The sequence below is a fragment of the Chanodichthys erythropterus genome, chromosome 10 (assembly GCF_024489055.1).
Source record: "Chanodichthys erythropterus isolate Z2021 chromosome 10, ASM2448905v1, whole genome shotgun sequence".
Lineage (NCBI taxonomy): Eukaryota > Metazoa > Chordata > Actinopteri > Cypriniformes > Xenocyprididae > Chanodichthys > Chanodichthys erythropterus.
The window spans coordinates 53,329,539-53,348,910 of NC_090230.1; the positions used below are offsets into that span (position 1 = coordinate 53,329,539).

General features: G+C 38.9%; 1 protein-coding gene across 1 annotated transcript in view; it reads right to left on the reverse strand.

The window, feature by feature from the left end:
• The window catches only part of csgalnact1a (chondroitin sulfate N-acetylgalactosaminyltransferase 1a), a 42,474-nt gene that overhangs the window by 4,400 nt on the left and 18,702 nt on the right, over positions 1-19,372 (reverse strand). Inside the window, exons 3-7 of the mRNA XM_067398169.1 lie at positions 18,773-18,989; positions 15,218-15,319; positions 3,798-3,976; positions 2,192-2,286; positions 612-693 (exon numbers count right to left, since the gene is read on the reverse strand). Of these exons, the coding sequence (XP_067254270.1) occupies positions 612-693; positions 2,192-2,286; positions 3,798-3,976; positions 15,218-15,319; positions 18,773-18,989 (675 nt within the window). The remainder of the gene's footprint in view (positions 1-611; positions 694-2,191; positions 2,287-3,797; positions 3,977-15,217; positions 15,320-18,772; positions 18,990-19,372) is intronic.

Here is a 19,372-nt window from a genome sequence, read left to right on the forward strand (position 1 = left end):
TTGTACATCTAATATCAGTTGGAGGGTATGTGATGCTGTAATAAGGGTAGGTGTAATAAGCCACGGCTTCAGCCTACACCTTTTCGGTTGATTCTGTTTATATTTTTATGCTTATGTAAGTAAATTATACATTCATATGTTATGCAACCGAAATAAACATTTTTTCATTCATATAATAAAAATATTTACAAAAATGTGAGGGGTGTACTCACTTCTGTGAGATACTGTATGTGTTCAGTCTGAATCTCCTTTTGAACAGTTGTGTATAACATGATTGTGCTTATGAAACTAAGTATTGACTTCCCTTAATGGAGCATGTGGAGCAAATGGATTTTTGCTATCTGTCCGCTGAGATGTCCATGGTCATGTGTCCGTGAAATGCATATACTGACTATACTAAAAACTCTGCTGAAGTAGCACTATCAGCCCTTGTTGTATCAGGCAATCGGTTAAGTCATGAGAACCGCTCGATTCACACAGGTTGGACCTGTTTTGTTCTAAAAGATTGCATTATTATTTGACAGTTCATGTATTTTACTTCTTTATACTGCCTCTACTTAAGTGTTTCAAGTGCTCTTTACATCCGAAATGACCTTAAAAATGATGTTTACCTATATTGATGAAATCGGATCTGTATTGACAGGTCATTCCAAAGCCAAAGTCCCTCCAAAAGCCAGTGTCTTTCTTAATGATCTGTAAAAGAATGATTCCTGATGAGTATAAACACTAATATGGCTATATAGTTGTCTACTACTGTTTGCTGTCTTATGTCTCATTCACGGTCCAATATTAACACTTGCCAAGTGCTAAATTTGTGAAAAAAATTATCTGGTGAGTAACTGCCAGTTGCCAGTAACTACATAACAAACACAAAGAATTATGGTGATGTGACGCAAGAATTTCAACAAGTGTTATTATTGTTAAAGGTGTAGTATGTAATATTGATAGCTAGTGCTTGAAATGGGTACTGCAGCCCAAATTCAAAATATTGCAGACTTGTTTCCTCCACCCTCTTTAGACTTGACGCTCATGTGAGTCGCCAGATTGAGGACACAAAAGAAACAATCGCAATTGACAATAGAGTGTGACAAGCCATCTCTCAGACGCATCTCCAATATTTATCCGCATTTTAATATGCCTCTGGTCATGGATCTTTTTAGATGGACGACAAAGCTTTTTAGCAAGGGTAGAATCTGCAATCTCTGACCCAGTTAGTTTGCTTGCTTTTATGGCTGCAATACGCCGTGTTTTCCACCAACTGGCAACCCTGGGTGTGGAAATACTACTGGGTAAACTGGCAGTGGGCGGGATGTTGCTGTTTGATCATGGAAAAAGTCTGCAAAGTTACAAAGCACAAAGTCACTCCAAAGGGAATTATTCTCTCTATGACTAAGCACTGTTTCTGAACTCCCTGAAACGCCTCGATTGTAGTCGAGTTTTCAGTCAGTTCTTTTGCTGGCTTTCATGGCTGCAATATGCTGTTTTCTCCACCTCCCAGAATGGTCCAAGGTGGTAGCATTGTTTTTCGAAGAAGCAAACATGTTTCCTAAATCTCTGCAAACATATTATGGTATTTTTATGCTTTAGTACAGTAAAAAAAAAAAAAAAATTCCTCAGTGGAAAATTTCCCATCCCATTATGATTTTTTCCTCCAGATATGTGGCAACACAAATGTGCAATTGTTCTTCCATTAACCCACCAAAACAACTATATCAGGAACAATTCATGAAGGGTCTTCTTGATTATTATTATTATTATTATTTATTTTTTAATTTAAAAAAAAAAAAGCAACAAATGCAGTTAAGAGAGACGGAGACTAACTTATATATGTTTTGTCCTGTTTGTCCCTAATATGCATGGTAATAGCTAAATAATATCACTCTAATAAGAGCAAATTTTATTAATATAAATATTGCAAAATATAAAGTCATGGCCAGTTAGAAATATTTGGGCCAATAGATTTTCTCAATTCAATCAGCATTGGTGGGTGTGGCAAAATTTAATTTTGGCCCGTAGCCTCATGTCAGCTTTCCGCATTATCACTACATTTAATCAAGCTCTTTATTATCTACACGCTCAGAATATCAATGCCAAACGACCGTGATGATTGTGTGTTCCATCACAATGCGGCAATTAATCACATCAAACTTGATGAAGCATTTTAATCTCCTCATGAAATGAGTTGCATTACCAGCTGCTGTTCCACAGGGGGGATGTGATCATGGCTGCCGTAGATTACAGCTGGGTTGTACTGGCTGAAGAGAACAGGGTAAAACACTTTCTTTCCTAAAACAGAGTAAGACAATGCCATCACACAGCTGGCTATGACACAAACACAGCATATATTCCTCACTTAAGCACTTTATTAGATGGTCATCCGCTCTCTTATATAGTCTCAGAAACAATATAAATGTATTTACACTACCAGTCAAAAGTTTGGGGTTAATAATTGGGGTTAATAATTTATTCCTGTGATGCAAAGCCGAATTTTCAGCATCATTACTCCAGTCTTCAGTGTCACATGATCCTTCCGAAATCATTCTAATATGCTGATTTGATGCTCAAGAAACATTTCTTATAATTATCAATGTTGGCCATTTTTAAGTGTACAAATACTTTTTGGGCTGCTATATATATACACATATATGACCACATTACACATAACATTATGACCACCTTCCTAATATTGTGTTGGTCCCCCTTTTGCTGCCAAAACAGCCCTGACCCATCGAGGCATGAACTCCACTAGACCCTGAAGGTGTGCTGTGGCATCTGGCACCAAGATGTTAGCAGCAGATCCTTGGATTGAGATCTGGGGACTTTGGAGGCCAAACTCGTTGTTGTGCTCCTCAAATCATTCCTGAACCATTTTTGCTTTGTTCCAGGGCACATTATCCTGCTGGAAGAGGCCACAGCCACCAGGGAATACCGTTTCCTTGAAAGGGTGTACATGGTCTGCAACAATGCTTAGGTAGGTGGTACGTGTCAAAGTAACATCCACATGGATGGCAGGACACAAGGTTTCCTAGCAAAACATTGCCCAAAGCATCACACTGCCTCCGCCAGCTTGCCTTCTTCCCATAGAGCATCCTGGTGCCATGTGTTCCCCAGGGAAGCGACACACACGCACCCGGCCATCCACGTGATCCACTTCTTCGATTGCTCCGTGGTCCAGTTCTGATGCTCACGTGCCCACTGTTGGCACTTTCGGTGGTAGACATGTAGTCAAGCATGGACACCCTGGCTGGTCTACGGCTATGCAGCCCCATACGCAACAAACTGTGATGCACTGTGTATTCTGAGACCTTTCTATCAGAACCAGCATTAACTTCTTGAGCAATTTGAGCTACAGTAGCTCATCTGTTGGATCGGACTACACGGGCCAACCTTTGCTCTCCACGTGCATCAATGAGCCATGACCCTCTTGCCGGTTCACCACTGCTCCTTCCTTGGACCACTTTTGATAGATATTGACCACTGCAAACCGGGAACACCCCACAAGAGCTGCAGTTTTGGAGATGCTCTGACCCATTCGTCTAGCCATCACAATTTGGCTCTTGCTCAAATCCTTACACTTGCCCACTTTCTTGCTTCTAACACATCAACTTTGAGGACAACATTTTCACTTGCTGCCTAATATATCCCACCCTAACAGGTGCCATGATGAAGAGATAATCAGTGTTATTCTCTTCACCTGTCAGTGGTCATAATGTTATGCCTGATCCGTGTATATACTGTGTGTGTGTATATATATATATATAGTGTGCATATATGTAGTGGTTCCTCTTTTCTCTCACCGGGCTGGGCATTAAGACGGCATGTGTTCAGGAAGTCGGCGGTGAAGAAGATGTCCACGTCACAGAAGAAGAGCAGGACATTGCCTCCCTTCCAGGCACGAGCGCCCACATCCAGCCCTCGACCCCGAGAAAACTCCTCATTCAGCTGGATCAGAGTGAAGTTACGGAAGTTCAGCTCCCTGCAACAAGACACAAGAAAATCACAGACTGTCTCGTAACTGTCACTGGAACATTCTCTCATTGACAAGCATTAAGAACAGAACAGCCAAACAACATCTGTTTTTCTGGAAACAATGCCATATCAACAGGAAACAATACCATAAGCATCTGCAGACCTTCATGACTGTGTCAAGATCAGTGTCTAAAATATTAGATAATTTGACCTTTTTTTTTTTTTACCTTCATAGAGAAAGGAACTAAACAGAGAGTTACTGACAGACTGGGAAGAGAGGTGCTAAAACACCTCTATAATGTGTTTTTTGAACATTCAAGCATGAAAACCTATTCTAGTAGAACACAAAAACAAAATCAAGACTTTGTAAAAGGGCATAATACTGCCTTCTCAAGGCTTTTTATCTTAAATATATTTAAAATCTTTTGACAGTCACATGGTTTTGAATACTTTGATACCATTAAAGAATTTAATGGTATCAAAGTATTCAAAACCATGTGAATTCAACATGAATACAAAGAGAACACTGCCACCAAAACTAAGCAGCACTATACATGTTTTACTGTATATTTAATTAAATTTAAAAATTAAGTTGATTGTGACGGGAGTAAAAGATGTGCTGTGATTGATGGCGGGTGCAGATTTTACAGCGTGACACCATCAGTTCTCATGGATAGAGGGAATAATAAGCATGGTTGAGACAGTCTATGTGACTATGAATACAATCAGCCGCATAGACACAGACACACACACAATATGATTAAAGTGTAATGTGCTGGGCTTGAGCCAAGCTGATGTATAAAAGCTCAATGCTACCACACACAGTGCAGATAATACCTGCTATTAAAACCATACAGCTGTTTTAGCAGGAACAGGAAGAGCTACTTCCTTTATATTACTGAATCACTAACAATGCAGCACCACAGTATCATCCACTCCATTCTAATGGAGAGATGATCCATATCTACAGTCTTTGGCCTGAGAAAGACCTTTTAAAGAAAAATTGTTGTTTTTTTAACAATTGTTTTTGAGTTAACGTTTTGGTAACACTTTATTTAATATATATTTTTCTTTTTTTTTTTTTCTTGTGATTAAATGTAATGCATTAGAACACTCATCTATTCATTTGACACCTTTAGAAATTATAATGCATTAAAGCACATGACAACCAATTTCAGATGTAACTGTTACGTTCTCTGGTGTGTAGGAACACGCACGACAAGGAGAATACGATCAAAGTCCAACTTTACTAGATAATCCAAAGGAGCATACAGGAACACAGGAGATATACACACACTAACATACAACGTATAACCGACAAACACAAGAGTGAAGGGTGAGTGAATATATACAAGTCCCAATGAGTGCTAATGATGATGATTGTCCTCAGGTGCATGTGATGATGATGATGATGTGCAGGTGCAGGGCAGAGGGGATGCTGGGAAGTGTAGTGCAGGAACCGGTGGTTGTAACAGTACCGCCCCCCTCCGGCAAGGCGCGTCCTCGCGCCGTAGAGGAACATCTAAGGGGGCAGGCCGGAGGGGGTTCAGGAGATGGACGGCTGGAGGATGAGCCTGATGGAGGCCCAGTCCCCAACCAGGATGCTGTACATCGGCGGCGGTGGCGCTGAAGGGAGGAGCCATGGTGGTGAAGGCATCAGCACCACCTTGGGGACGAACGAAGGCTGCCACGGCGATGGAGGAGGAACCCACGGCGCAAATGGACGACAGATGGAGCGGCTCGATGACGACGACCCAGGCGACCGCGACGGAGCCACAGCGACGACCATCCGAGGAGGATGCAGGGATCCTGAGGGCTGAGGTGTAGCTGGAGCGACCGAGGGCGGAGACGGAGCCTGAGGGAGGGCGGAGCTAGCTGGAGCAGTAGGGGTGGAGGGCCGGAGAGTAACGGACGGCCCGTAAGTCCGTTGCATAGGCGGTGACACGTCCGACCCAGGTGCAGTTGACGGTCCGAGGCAGCTCCGCGAAGCCGATGGCTCGAAGGTCCCAGCAGACGACGAGGGAGGGAGGAGCGTAGGTGAAGGAGTCAGGTCGATGGGTTGAGGAAGAGAGACGGGAACAGATGTTGGAGGCGGAGCCACGGGAACTTCAGGCCTCGGAGGAGATGGCTCACCGTGGTCCCGCGGTGTCACCACGTCACTGAGAGGAGGTGATGGTGGTGTAGCGGGACTGATGGGAGACAGCTCGGGAAGAACAGCAGACTTGGTTGTGGTCAGGGAAGATGGCAGAGATGGAGATTCCAGTAGAGGATGTGGCAGAGAGAAGCCGGTAGGAATAGATAAGTCCAGTAGAGAGTTTTCAAACAGCGGAGAAGTAGTATTGTTGTCGGTGGACTCACTCTCAGTGACGGGCGGGTGGGCGGGGCTTTTCTCCAGCTTGACGTCCTCAACACCTACTCCCTCGTCGCTGACAGGGACCCCTGACTCGAACTTCTCCTCAGTTGGAAATACCTCAGGCTCCGAGGTGATGTCAGGCTCGGTCGCTCCTCCTGGCGTGGGCTCTGACGTCACGGCGGGGTCGTCGTTTCCATCGGCGGTGGGTCTCTGGTTGGGAACTGGGTACAGGGGGTTTCCGGATCGGGGCCGCTTGAACTCCACGCATTTCAGCATGGCCTCCCTCCAGTTCAAGCCGGTGGTATCAGGCAGCACACAAGGTCCATTGTAGCTCACCCCGATCCGGTATAACTTCCTCAATTCCTCATCCTCCAGCTGACTGTTGACGGCAAAAAGGAAAAAACGTGAAGAAAAAACAAAAAAGTCATGGCTCTCCTGAGCCAAGGTGATGAATTTAGCCCATTCATCCATTTAGGGCGGTCGGTTATTCTGTTACGTTCTCTGGTGTGTAGGAACACGCACAACAAGGAGAATAGGATCAAAGTCCAACTTTACTAGATAATCCAAAGGAGCATACAGGAACACAGGAGATATACACACTAACATACAACGTATAACCGACAAACACAAGAGTGAAGGGTGAGTGAATATATACAAGTCCCAATGAGTGCTAATGATGATGATTGTCCTCAGGTGCGTGTGATGATGATGATGTGCAGATGCAGGGCAGAGGGGATGCTGGGAAGTGTAGTGCAGGAACCGGTGGTTGTAACAGTAAAAAGGAATCTGCATATATTCTAGATTTAATGCATTAAAGTGTACATTATGAATACCTTTATAATGCATTTTACATAAAGGCTTTAAGTAAAGTGTTAGTAATGATTTCTGAAGGATCATGTGACATTCAAGACTGGAGTAATGATGCTGAAAATTCAGCTTTGCCTCTGGAATAAAAACAGAAAACAGAAATTTTAAACTGTAATAATATTTTACTATATGGTATATTTTTTTTCTTACAAACACATTTATTCCAACCCCAAACTTTGGTTTAGTGGCAGTATATGGATATCATGTGAACATAAGTTAAGGATACAGAAAAGATGGTATTCATAACAGCCACAAGCATTCAGACACTAAAAATGCCTGTAAAGCACCTGTCACATGTGGCTGCCCACTGCTCTTGTTGGCCCAATACAAAATATAGGCCAGCATGTCTGACTGAAATAAAAAAAAGCACCTACTTTCTCTGATCGAGATTCATAACCCACGAAAACATTGCTGCAACCCATGGGAGTCACACTGAATAAATACCTTCAAAACCAGTCATTGTTAGCATAACCAGCAAAAAATGTTCAAGAGCCACCAGTCATGAAGATTTAGAGCAGTTACAAATAGAAGGCAAACAAGATTTGATTTAAGTCCCATTAGCGGAACAGATTTGGAATAAAGCCTGGGGCGTTTCAGCGTGCATGCATGTGATATTCAATTCGCCATCAGCCAAAAAAAATAAATAAATAAATATTTCTCTGTATGATACAGACTTCTTTTCAAAGGTGGTCTAAGATATTTTTATTATTTTATTTTTCCTTTCACTTCAGCTTTGGGACAGCATGCAAAATCACACATTAACATACACATGCTCACTTAGTTGAACTAATGAGGGCATAATATAGATCTATATCTAATTATAATCACTAAAGATTAAACTAAACTCTAACACCAGTTTTGCAATTCTAGAAAACGTATTATATATATGTATATACACTATATTGCCAAAAGTTTTGGGGCGCCTGCCTTTACGTGCACATGAACTTTAATGACATCCCCTTCTTAATCCGTAGGGTTTAATATGGAGTTGGCCCACCCTTCGCAGCTATACTTCAACTCTTCTGGGAAGGCTTTCAACAAGGTTTAGGAGTGTTTTTATGGGAATTCTTCTAGAAGCGCATTTGTGAGGTCAGGCAGTGATGTTGGCGAGATGGCCTGGCTCACAGTCTCCGCTCTAATTCATCCCAAAGGGGTTCTATCAGGTTGAGGTCAGGACTCTGTGCAGGCCAGTCAAGTTCCTCCACACCAAACTCGCTCATCCATGTTTTTATGGACCTTGCTTTGTGCACTGATGCGCAGTCATGTTGGAACAGGAAGGGGCCATGCCCAAACCGTTCCCACAAAGTTGGGAGCATGAAAGTCAGTCAGGCAAGTACCGTTCTCCGCCAACCGCCAAACCCAAACTCGTCCATCGGATTGCCAGACAGAGAAGTGTGATTCGTCACTCCAGAGAACACATCTCCACTGCTCTAGAGTCCAGTGGCAGCGTGCTTTACACCACTGCATCTGACGCTTTGCATTGCACTTGGTGATGTAAGGCTTGGATGCAGCTGCTGCATCTGGAAAGGCACCATCAATGCTGAAAGGTATATCCAAGTTCTAGAACAACATATGCTCCCATCCAGACGTCATCTCTTTCAGGGAAGACCTTGCATTTTCCAACATGACAATGCCAGACCACATACTGCATCAATTACAACATCATGGCTGTGTAGAAGAAGGATCCGGGTACTGAAATGGCCAGCCTGCAGTCCAGATCTTTCACCCATAAAAAACATTTGGCGCATCATAAAGAGGAAGATGTGACAAAGAAGACCTAAGACAGTTGAGCAACTAGAAGCTTGTATTAGACAAGAATGGGACAACATTCCTATTCCTAAACTTGAGCAACTTGTCTCCTCAGTCCCCAGACGTTTGCAGATTGTTATAAAAAGAAGAGGGGATGCCACATAGTGGCAAACATGGCCTTGTCCCAACTTTTTTGAAATGTGTTGATGCCATGAAATTTAAAATTAACTTATTTTTAAAATGATACATTTTCTCAGTTTAAACATTTGATATGTCATCTATGTTGTATTATGAATAAAATACTGACATTTGAAACTTCCACATCATTGCATTCTGTTTTTATTCACAATTTGTACAGTGTCCCAACTTTTTTGGAATCGGGTTTGTAGTTTGGGAACAAATTTGGATTTAGCTAAACCTAATAAAAAATATTATGTTATATTATGTTATATTATATTATATTATATTAGCCTAGTTTTTAGCTAAATTCTGGAGCAAAATTTGTCCCCAAGCTATATCTAAATTAATCCACACACAGTTACTAGCATGTCTGATCACTTCAGGGTGATGTTTCAGATGTTTAATGGAGGTTATATCATAATGAGTACTTGGACTATAAAATTATGCAATGTCATCAGCAAAATTAACATGAACCAGGTTTGTATAATGCAGTGTTACTTACACTGACACTCTCTTCTCTTCCCCTTCTCAAATGAACACAAATTATTCATGTGTATTGATTCACTTTGCCTGGCAGATACGGATATCACATATACCTACTTCTTTGAGGACTTACACTGATGGTCTTAGCAGTGAAGGATCTAAGGATTCTTAACAGCAATGTGTGTGTGTAGCTTCAAGAGAGCAAACATATTGTTTTTTTTTTAGTTTTTTAATAATTTATTCATGTAGTTTTTATTATATATATTATATATATATATATATATATATATATATATATATTTTTTTTTACTATTTTCAAGAGTTATATAAGAGATATAAGAGAATGTCTCCATCTCAAGGTTTTTAACGTCACTGGGCAATGCTGTAATTTATGGAAGCTTGTTTCTGCCACAGAATAAAAATAAAAAAAATTATAAAAGGTAATTGTGACTTTTTATCAAAATTAAGAGTAAGATATAAAAGCAGAATTGCTAGAGAAAAAAAAAAATCAGAATTGTGAGATGAAAAGTCACAATTGCCTTTTTTTACTTTTTATTCCATAGAGGAAACAAGATTCCATTGTAATTTCCCATTTCTTTTTCTGTGGTATAATAACACTTATTTGCATTGGTCAGACGAAGTACAGGACAAAGTGCTAATTTTTTATCATCATAATTTCTCCTGCTTTCTGCTGTTTTACAGCTTCTTATGTCAACCTCTCAGGCCAATAGAAGACTTCTACAGTTTTACTTTTAAGTGTGTTAAACGTAAAAGGAATGTTGGCAAAGAAAGGCAAAGTTTATTGGTTAAAGAGCTGAAAGGATTTCACACTTTATAGGAAAAAGTTTAAACAGTCTTGAGGATGTTTTTTGTGCTATGAGCACATTACTAACAGTAGGATAAATAATTTATGGAAGAAGTTCGTTTTACTGAAACACTTTTAAAAGGGTTTAGATGTTTCTAATTTTAAATGATTGTCAAGGAAGAATCATGTTTTGCTCACATAAAGTTGATCTTGGTGTTCCTGTTTGAGAATGGTGCAATGCCATAATGCATAAACTATGATAAATTCACTGTAATTCATTTTGGAAAAAGTTCTGCAAATACATAAATGAAAATACTACAGTAGTTACAGCACATTCATGCAAGGACTAACTGCTAAAGCAATAACTCTTTGCAATACAACTGCACATTTTGCTTGTTTGTAGTGTAGAAGAGACATTCACAACCTGTTGTTAGTGTTGGTGATTCAAGGTGACAAAAACGAAAGTGACTCTTGATGATGTGGGATTTTTTAGCTATGTGACAAACTCAAGCTCAACTTTATGTAAATGATCAGTCAGCCACTGCAGCACAAAGTTGCAGCAACTGTCAGATACTGAGTGTGTGCAAAATGAAGTTAATAGCAACTGTGAGCAATTTTCCTCTTCTCAATGATTTTTCTCTGCCTACATACAGGGACATAAATCACAAAAATGATGTGTGGAAAATTGTGTCAAATCTTGTGGGCATTCCAAGTGGGTTTGATTCATGGATTTATAGTCATTCATCTTGTTTATGATATGATGCACCATCTACTGCAGCAATACATTTACAAATGCTTTCTCCCTCAGAATGCTAATTTTTATCGGCTAGAAACTTAGTAGGCAGCAAAATAAAATGACATTTAATTTTTAACCAGCAAAAAGTTGATGTTCAAGATGTTCAACGGAGTTGTGCAGCTCATCACAAACATTATGTCAAGTAGCAGTAGAAATACTCAGTATGTTTAACACACAATGTGAACTAGGTGACAGAATTTGTGGAAAAATGTTTACTACCACAGAACGGCAAAAATTGTGTTTACAATAATGTACTTACAATGGATGGCTACACTGTAAAACCATTTTTGAAGATGTAAATAAAACAAAGATTATACATTTTACAAGAACATTCTACTTCAGCCTTTCTATGTGTTACTTGCCATTTCATTGTAATTAATTGAGTTTACTTGCAATTTCTGAGTGAAAACTGTTTCTACACCAAATTATTTGAATGTATGTGAAGTTTTTATTTTTGAAATGAAATACTGTCAATAGAACTTAACTTGTATTTAAAGGATTAGTTCACTTTCAAATTTACTTCAAATTCACCCTCAAGCCATCCTAGGTGTATATGACTTTCTTCTTTCTTATGAACACAATCTGAGATATATTAAAAAATATCCTGATGCATCCGAGCTTTATAATGGCAGTGAGCGTTATCAACGAGTATGAGCTGAAGAAAGTGCTTCCATCCACATCCATCCATCACAAATGTGTACTCCACACGGCTCCGTGGGGTTAATAAAGGCCTTCTGAAGTGAAGCGATACATTTGTGTAAGAAAAATATCCATATTTACCAAGTTATGAAGTAAAATATCTTATTCAACTCACAAAGAAAGTGTAAACTGGCGGCGTCAGATATGCTTTTTCCGTAAATTGAATAGGGAAGGTGTAGGACGTAGCATAAGCTTTGTGAACTGCAAGAGTTTTCTTCGTACACATTCTTCGCAAGTTGAATACAGAAGGCGGTCTGGCAGAAGCTAGACATTGTACTTTATAACTTGTTAAATATGGATAATTTTTTTTTACACAAAAGCATCGCTTCCCTTCAGAAGGACTTTATCATATGTGGAAAACGTTTATGATGGATGTGGATGGAAGCACTTTCTTCAGCTCATACTGGTATATTGGTATCGCTCACTGCCATTATAAAGCTTGGATGCGTCTGGATATTTATTAATATATCTGCGATTGTGTTCATCAGAAAGAAGAATCTCATATACTCCTTGGATGGCTTGAGGATGAGTAAATCTTGGGGTGATTTTCATTTGAAAGTGAACTAATCCTTTAAGGAATATTCCTTGAAATGAAGATAGGCTATAAGAATTCAGGACTGCTGGGAAATTACAAATAATAAGCTATAGATGTCTGGAAGAGAACTGGAATAAATAATAAGGAAATTGTGGAGAATCCACAAGTACAGAACGAATTAAGCTCCCTTGATTTCTGGACTAGAGAGAAGCCAATGAATTCCCGCAGAACGAACAAGAGCTGTGCTGATTATTGGCTCTCCCCTATCCTGAAAGGTACAAGGCCATTATTGCTTTCCCAGTTATCTAACACTTACACTTCAAAAGTATCCCTGCATGTGGGAACAACCTGGTGAAAAAAGATAGATCTGAAAACCAATGTGTCCAGTCGCATTTCAATGCTTCTGCATAAAGAGAAAAGCCATTTTCTTCCTGTGAATTGAGAGATATCTTATCCGCTGCAATGCAGGGAGGTTTCCAGCATGACTCTGGCTGAATTCCAAGCAATCTACTGCTCCGTTGATTTCATCTGCCTCCGAGCAGCATCTAAAGTGACCTGTTATTTTCACACTGGATGGAGGTCAGAGTCACTGCAGTCTAACAGTGCAGATTCACTGACCTCCAATCTGTAGTCATGCGAGCACAGCAAACCCCAGGTGCGCTCTCATGATTACAGAGTGGAGGTCTGTGTGCCATTGCAATTAGACATAAATACATTTTATAACTTCTATATATATATTTTTCTATTATTAAGTTATTATTATTATATTATTAGTTATTATAAATAATATTTACTTAATCTAATTTTTAATTTAAAAATTAAATTGTAATAATATTATAAAAATGTGCGATTTATTAGTTCGTTTTTTAATCAATTGACAGCACTTTATAATATAATATATTTTGATTGAGTTATTAATTGCCTGTTTATGAAATTTTTCTACTGTATAAAAGCTATATTATACTTGCTTGTGTACTGTTAAATATACAGTGGGTACAGAAAGTATTCAGACCCTCTTAAATTTTTCACTCTTTGTTATATTGCAACCATTTGCTAAAATCATTTAAGTTCATTTTTTTCCACTCATTAATGTACACACAGCACCCCATATTGACAGAAAAACACAGAATTTTTGACATTTTTGCAGATTTATTAAAAATGAAAAACTGAAATATCACATGGTCCTAAGTATTCAGACCCTTTGCTGTGACACTCATACAGCATATTTAACTCAGGTGCTGTCCATTTCTTCTGATGATCCTTGAGATGGTTCTACACCTTCATTTGAAACTGAGCCAAACTGAGCTATTGGGGGAGAAGAGCCTTGGTGAGAGGTAAAGAAGAACCCAAAGATCACTGTGGCTGAGCTCCAGAGATGCAGTCGGGAGATGGGAGAAAGTTGTAGAAAGTCAACCAAGCCTCTCCTCAGTGCAAGACACATGAAAGCCCACATGGAGTTTGCCAAGATGGTGAGAAATAAGATTCTCTGGTCTGATGAGACCAAGATAGAACTTTTTGGTCTTAATTCTAAGCGGTATGTGTGGAGAAAACCAGGCACTGCTCATCACCTGTCCAATACAGTCCCAACAGTGAAGCATGGTGGTGGCAGCATCATACTGTGGGGGTGTTTTTCAGCTGCAGGGACAGGACGACTGGTTGCAATCGAGGGAAAGATGAATGCGGCCAAGTACAGGGATATCCTGGACGAAAACCTTCTCAAGGTTTACCTTCCAACAAGACAATGACCCTAAGCACACAGCTAAAATAACGAAGGAGTGGCTTCACAACAACTCCGTGACTGTTCTTGAATGGCCCAGTCAGAGCCCTGACTTAAACCCAATTGAGCATCTCTGGAGAGACCTGACAGAGTCAGGACATTTACCATCCAACCTGACAGAACTGGAGAGGATCTGCAAGGAGGAATAGCAGAGGATCCCCAAATCCAGGTGTGGAAAACTTGTTGCATCTTTCCCAAAAAGACTCATGGCTGTATTAGATCAAAAGGGTGCTTCTACTAAATACTGAGCAAAGGGTCTGAATACTTAGGACCATGTGATATTTCAGTTTTTCTTTTATAATAAATTTGCAAAAATGTCAACAATTCTGTGTTTTTCTGTCAATATGGGGTGCTGTGTGTACATTAATGAGAAAAAAAAATGAACTTAAATGATTTTAGCAAATGGCTGCAATATAACAAAGAGTGAAAAATTTAAGGGGGTCTGAATACTTTCCGTACCCACTGTATACTATATATTACATAATAATGTCATATATTTATTTTACATGTCTCTATTTATATATTTATTACAATATGTTATGATCTAATATTAATATATATTATAGAACATATATTTAACACCACTCAAAAATGTATGCATATATCTCATAAAAAATTCAAGCTGACTCTGTGAATTTGATTATTACTCAGTATATCATCATAATCATCTTTTATTAATACAACTCGTTCAGCATTTTAATATATTCATGAAGATGGGCATTTTAAGTCTAGCTTGATCTATAAATTAAAGGAATTATTTATGTTGGTTAACATTAGTTTCTGTCTATGCAGACTTTCTGATAGCAGAAGCTGAGTGTGTTCATTTGATCAGTTTGAAGACCTACAGTTCAGACAATACCCATAATGCATTGGGGATTCATACTGGAAGGAACTTATGACACCCTCTGGTTCCTTTTTTGTTTAACTGTATTTCTCAGCCTTATCTGCTCCTTTGTGTTGACACACACTTAAGCACACACATATAGTATATTAACACACCATACCTTGATGTGTTCTCCAAGGTTCCTTTGACCTCATTCATCTGGTCCCTTCCAAAGTAAACCACGGTAAGGTGCACCCGCCCATCTTGCTTCACACACACCTCTCTGTAGACATGCACAGTAACAGAAACAAACACACACTGAGGTCAGCACTCAGCTGGACAATCTCCAGCTGTACCAGCTCAATAGGAACATTGACTGAAAACTGAGAAAGAAAACAGAGGAGAACAAATATAAATACTATATATTTAAATATTACATTTACAAAGATCGTTCTCATTAAATAACCCATTATGCTTTTTGGATATGACCTTTCATGCAGTGTGTACTATTGCTGTTTATGAATAGAAAAGGTCGACAAAGTTTTAAAGGTGCCCTAGAATTGAAAATTGAATTTTCCTCGGCATAGTTGGATAACAAGAGTTCAGTACATGGAAATGACATACAGTGAGTCTCAAACACCATTGTTTCCTCATTTGTTTAAAAGACCTCTGAAGAACAGGCGAATCTCAACATAACACCGACTGTTATGTAACAGTCGGGATCATTAATATGTACGCCCCCAGTATTTGCAGTTTTACATTTTTAAACTCTTGCAGTCTGTATAATGCACAAACACATCTTCATTTTTTATAAATCTCTCCAACAGTGTGTAATGTTAGCTTTAGCCACGGAGCATACTATCAAACTCATTCAGAATCAAATGTAAACATCCAAATAAATACTATACTCATGTAAACTCATGCATGTAAACCTATTGTAGGAGACCTCCAAAACAATATTAGGAATGTTTAAAATAGCATAATAGGGGTGCTTTAAAACCCAATCATTATTCAAAACTGAGATACTATTAGTGTGATGCCAAATCCAAATATTTTGCATTACTGCAAAAAAAAAACTGCGTTTGGGAACATTATAAATCCCAGAATGCTTTGCAATGAGCTCAGTGGGAAAAAATATGAAAGATGGAAAAGAGCAATGGAGCCTGGGCCTTGAGAGAAGCATGCATGAAGACAATGTTGCAGATTTCGACAAGACTAACTCACCCTACGGGGTACTGTGATCGCAACACACAAGGACTGCAGTGCTAGCGTGAAATTCCTGATCTGAAGCAGCCACATTCTGATAGAAGTGTGGCAAATGTTTCAAAAAGATCCTGAACATGATCTTTTTATGTCTAATGCACAATAAAGGCATGGTTAGACTTCAGGGATGCTTCTGTTCTAAAGAGTGACATGGTGAACCGTGATGGTTTGTGGTAGACTAGAGGTTCAGATTTAGTTTAATCCCTGAAGGAGGAAAAAAAAAACAACAACCTTGAATGGGAAGAGACATTTTTTTGTTTTTACCATTTTTTAGGCCTTCTTACCATTTTTTGATAACAAAAGTATGGAAAGAAGCATGGAATGGGCATAATGCCCGTGCCACATTCAAACCTAGTTTTCCCACTCTGAGAAAAAAACAAAACATAAATTATCATATAAATACACTACTGTTCACTGTACAAATTACACTGTAAAAAATATATTGAAACAGAAAACGGTTACATAAAATTGTAATAATATTTCATTATAATACTGATTTTATTGTGTTTTTGATCAAATAAATGCAGCCTTGGTGAGCATAAGAATCTTTTGAACAGTAGTTATGGGATTTTCTTAACGCTTTTTTACATGGCACATAAACATGAAAATGATATAAATTGAAATAACTTCTATTATGACTGAGCAACAAAAGACCACACGAAAAAAATAAAAGCTGTTTTTGTGTTGAGAGTACAAACGCTATCTATATGCTGTCCTACCATGTACATGCCACAACAAATTAGTTTGATGCGTCTGCTGGCATTGAGCTCATTCTGTATGTGATCGTAACCCGCAATCCCCTTGTTTGTCCTCTCCTGCCTCTGAAACGAGAATGAGGTCAAAGTGTTCCCTCACTGCTTAATATAAGACTCTTTAAACACTGCTCGGAGGCACTAATTAAAAAAAACAACAACAACAAAAAACAGAAATTATATGTAAAACAGGCTGTAGAGGGTGGAGAAAAATGACTCTGAAAATCTGAAAGATGTAGAGGAAATGGACTGAAGTTACTTTTCACAAATAGGTTAAAAATAGGACCCAAAACCATTTAAAATATGCAAACTCTCAAAGTAGTTTTGGCATGTTAATGAATATGGCAATTTTAACATATTTGGTCTTGGCAGACTAGAACTGATACTCTGCTGCTGATGATGATTATTGCTGCCGCTGTGACTGCATGGACTTGCTACCGCTAATAGATACACAGACACACTGCTGTGAGCATGTAAGATGCTGCTGCTGCATAAATAGACATACATTAATCCTATAGCAGATCTACGCAGGTGGAGCTGGGGGAGGGAGAGGGTTTCAGAGGAACTCCGATTTGTGCTCCGATGCTTCATGAAGCAGTGTTTTGAAATCAGCCATCACTAAATAAGTTTTTTTTTTTGCCGCACCAAAAAACTTTATCGTCACTTTATAATGTTAATACTGAACCACTGTACTCACATGAACCGATTTAGAGGTGTTTTTAGTACCTTTATGGATCTTGAGAGAAGAAGTGACATTGCTCCCTATGCAGGCCTCACAGAGCCATCGTATTTCAACTAAAATATCTTAATTTGTGTTCTGAAGATGAACAAAGGTTTTATGGTTGTGGAACGGCATGAGGGTGAGTAATAAATGACAGAATTTTCATTTTTGGGTGAACTAACACTTTAACCTCACGCACGAGCAGACCATCTACGGGAAAAGCTGGATTCCACCAAAGTATTTTTATCTTTATGCACACAATAATATTTTTTTATTTTGTAATTTTAATATTTGGCATGTTTGTGTGCTGCTGCACGTCCCTGTGTGTGTAATAAGCAGAGTGTACGTGTGTTGTGCACCCACATATAGGCGCATATTACTAACACGCTCTTTAAATAACAAAACAAATATTGCACCATTGACTTTAGACCAGGTTTCAGTTGGTCAGTCTATTTCTGTTGCCTCAAAATAGCAACCTGAACCTGAACACACCTCGTTTTCAGACCAGCACGCCCATGGGCACACAAATGGACAATATATACACTACAAAATAGATATTATGAATATACTACAAACCCAGTATGGGTAAGCTAGTCTGGGACCAGATGTTAATAGAAAATTATATTTCTTATAAATTACAGAAACATATTTATTTAGTCATTTTCAACACTATGGTTTGTGAAAAATTAAGAAAATGGAATGAAATTATTTACTTGACTTCCAGTCATGTTGTAGAACAGAAAATGTGTTGCTTTTATTTTTAAAGTTTTTTTATGTTTTGTGTAATTGGGTAAATTGTGCGATAAAAGCAAACTCTGTTCCAAAATGAACTGAATATATATTCAACATATAATGCTTTAAAAATATTGGACACCAAAGTATACCATATTTATGGAAAGTGCCGAGAAGATATGTATGAATGCGAGAAAGAAAGAAATACGGGGCAGAAGATGATAAATAACAGATAATAACAAAGAACAAAAAGAGTGAGAGGTGTCACCTGAAGTTGTGCATAAACTGTTTGAATTTGTCAGCTCTCTGGGACAGAGGCAGCACAATGTTAATGGGCATGTTGGCCGTCTCCACAAGCTCACTTTTCACTTTCATGAGGGGGCCGAAGGGGCGGAAGAGAACCAGCCTGCGGAACTCTTGTTTCTGCTCACCACGGAAGGTCAGCTCGTACAGCGTGCCCTTGTCCTTTTCGGTGCGCGCTATGCCTGCAGAGATGAGAAGACATTGAGAACAGTGAAGAAAAGGAACCATTTTCCCAAACACCCACATGGACACACACACAAGCAAAGCAAAATTCAAAGAAAACTAAAGGACAAGCTCAAGGACACATACCATAAAGATAAACACACAAACATGAAGGAAGACACACAAATCAAGCTTACAAATGCAGGCATTCAAAAGATTTTCACAAATCTTTAGACTGTAAAATAACATTTTTTTGCTCAATTTTTCTATAGATGTTTCTACTCAGATGTTTCTTTCTTGTCAAATTCGAGGACAGCGCAAGACATTTTTAGGTTCTCTTCTGAAACTCTGGAGACAGTGGGTCTCATTCACTAACAATTGCATGGATTATTTCATATTTACA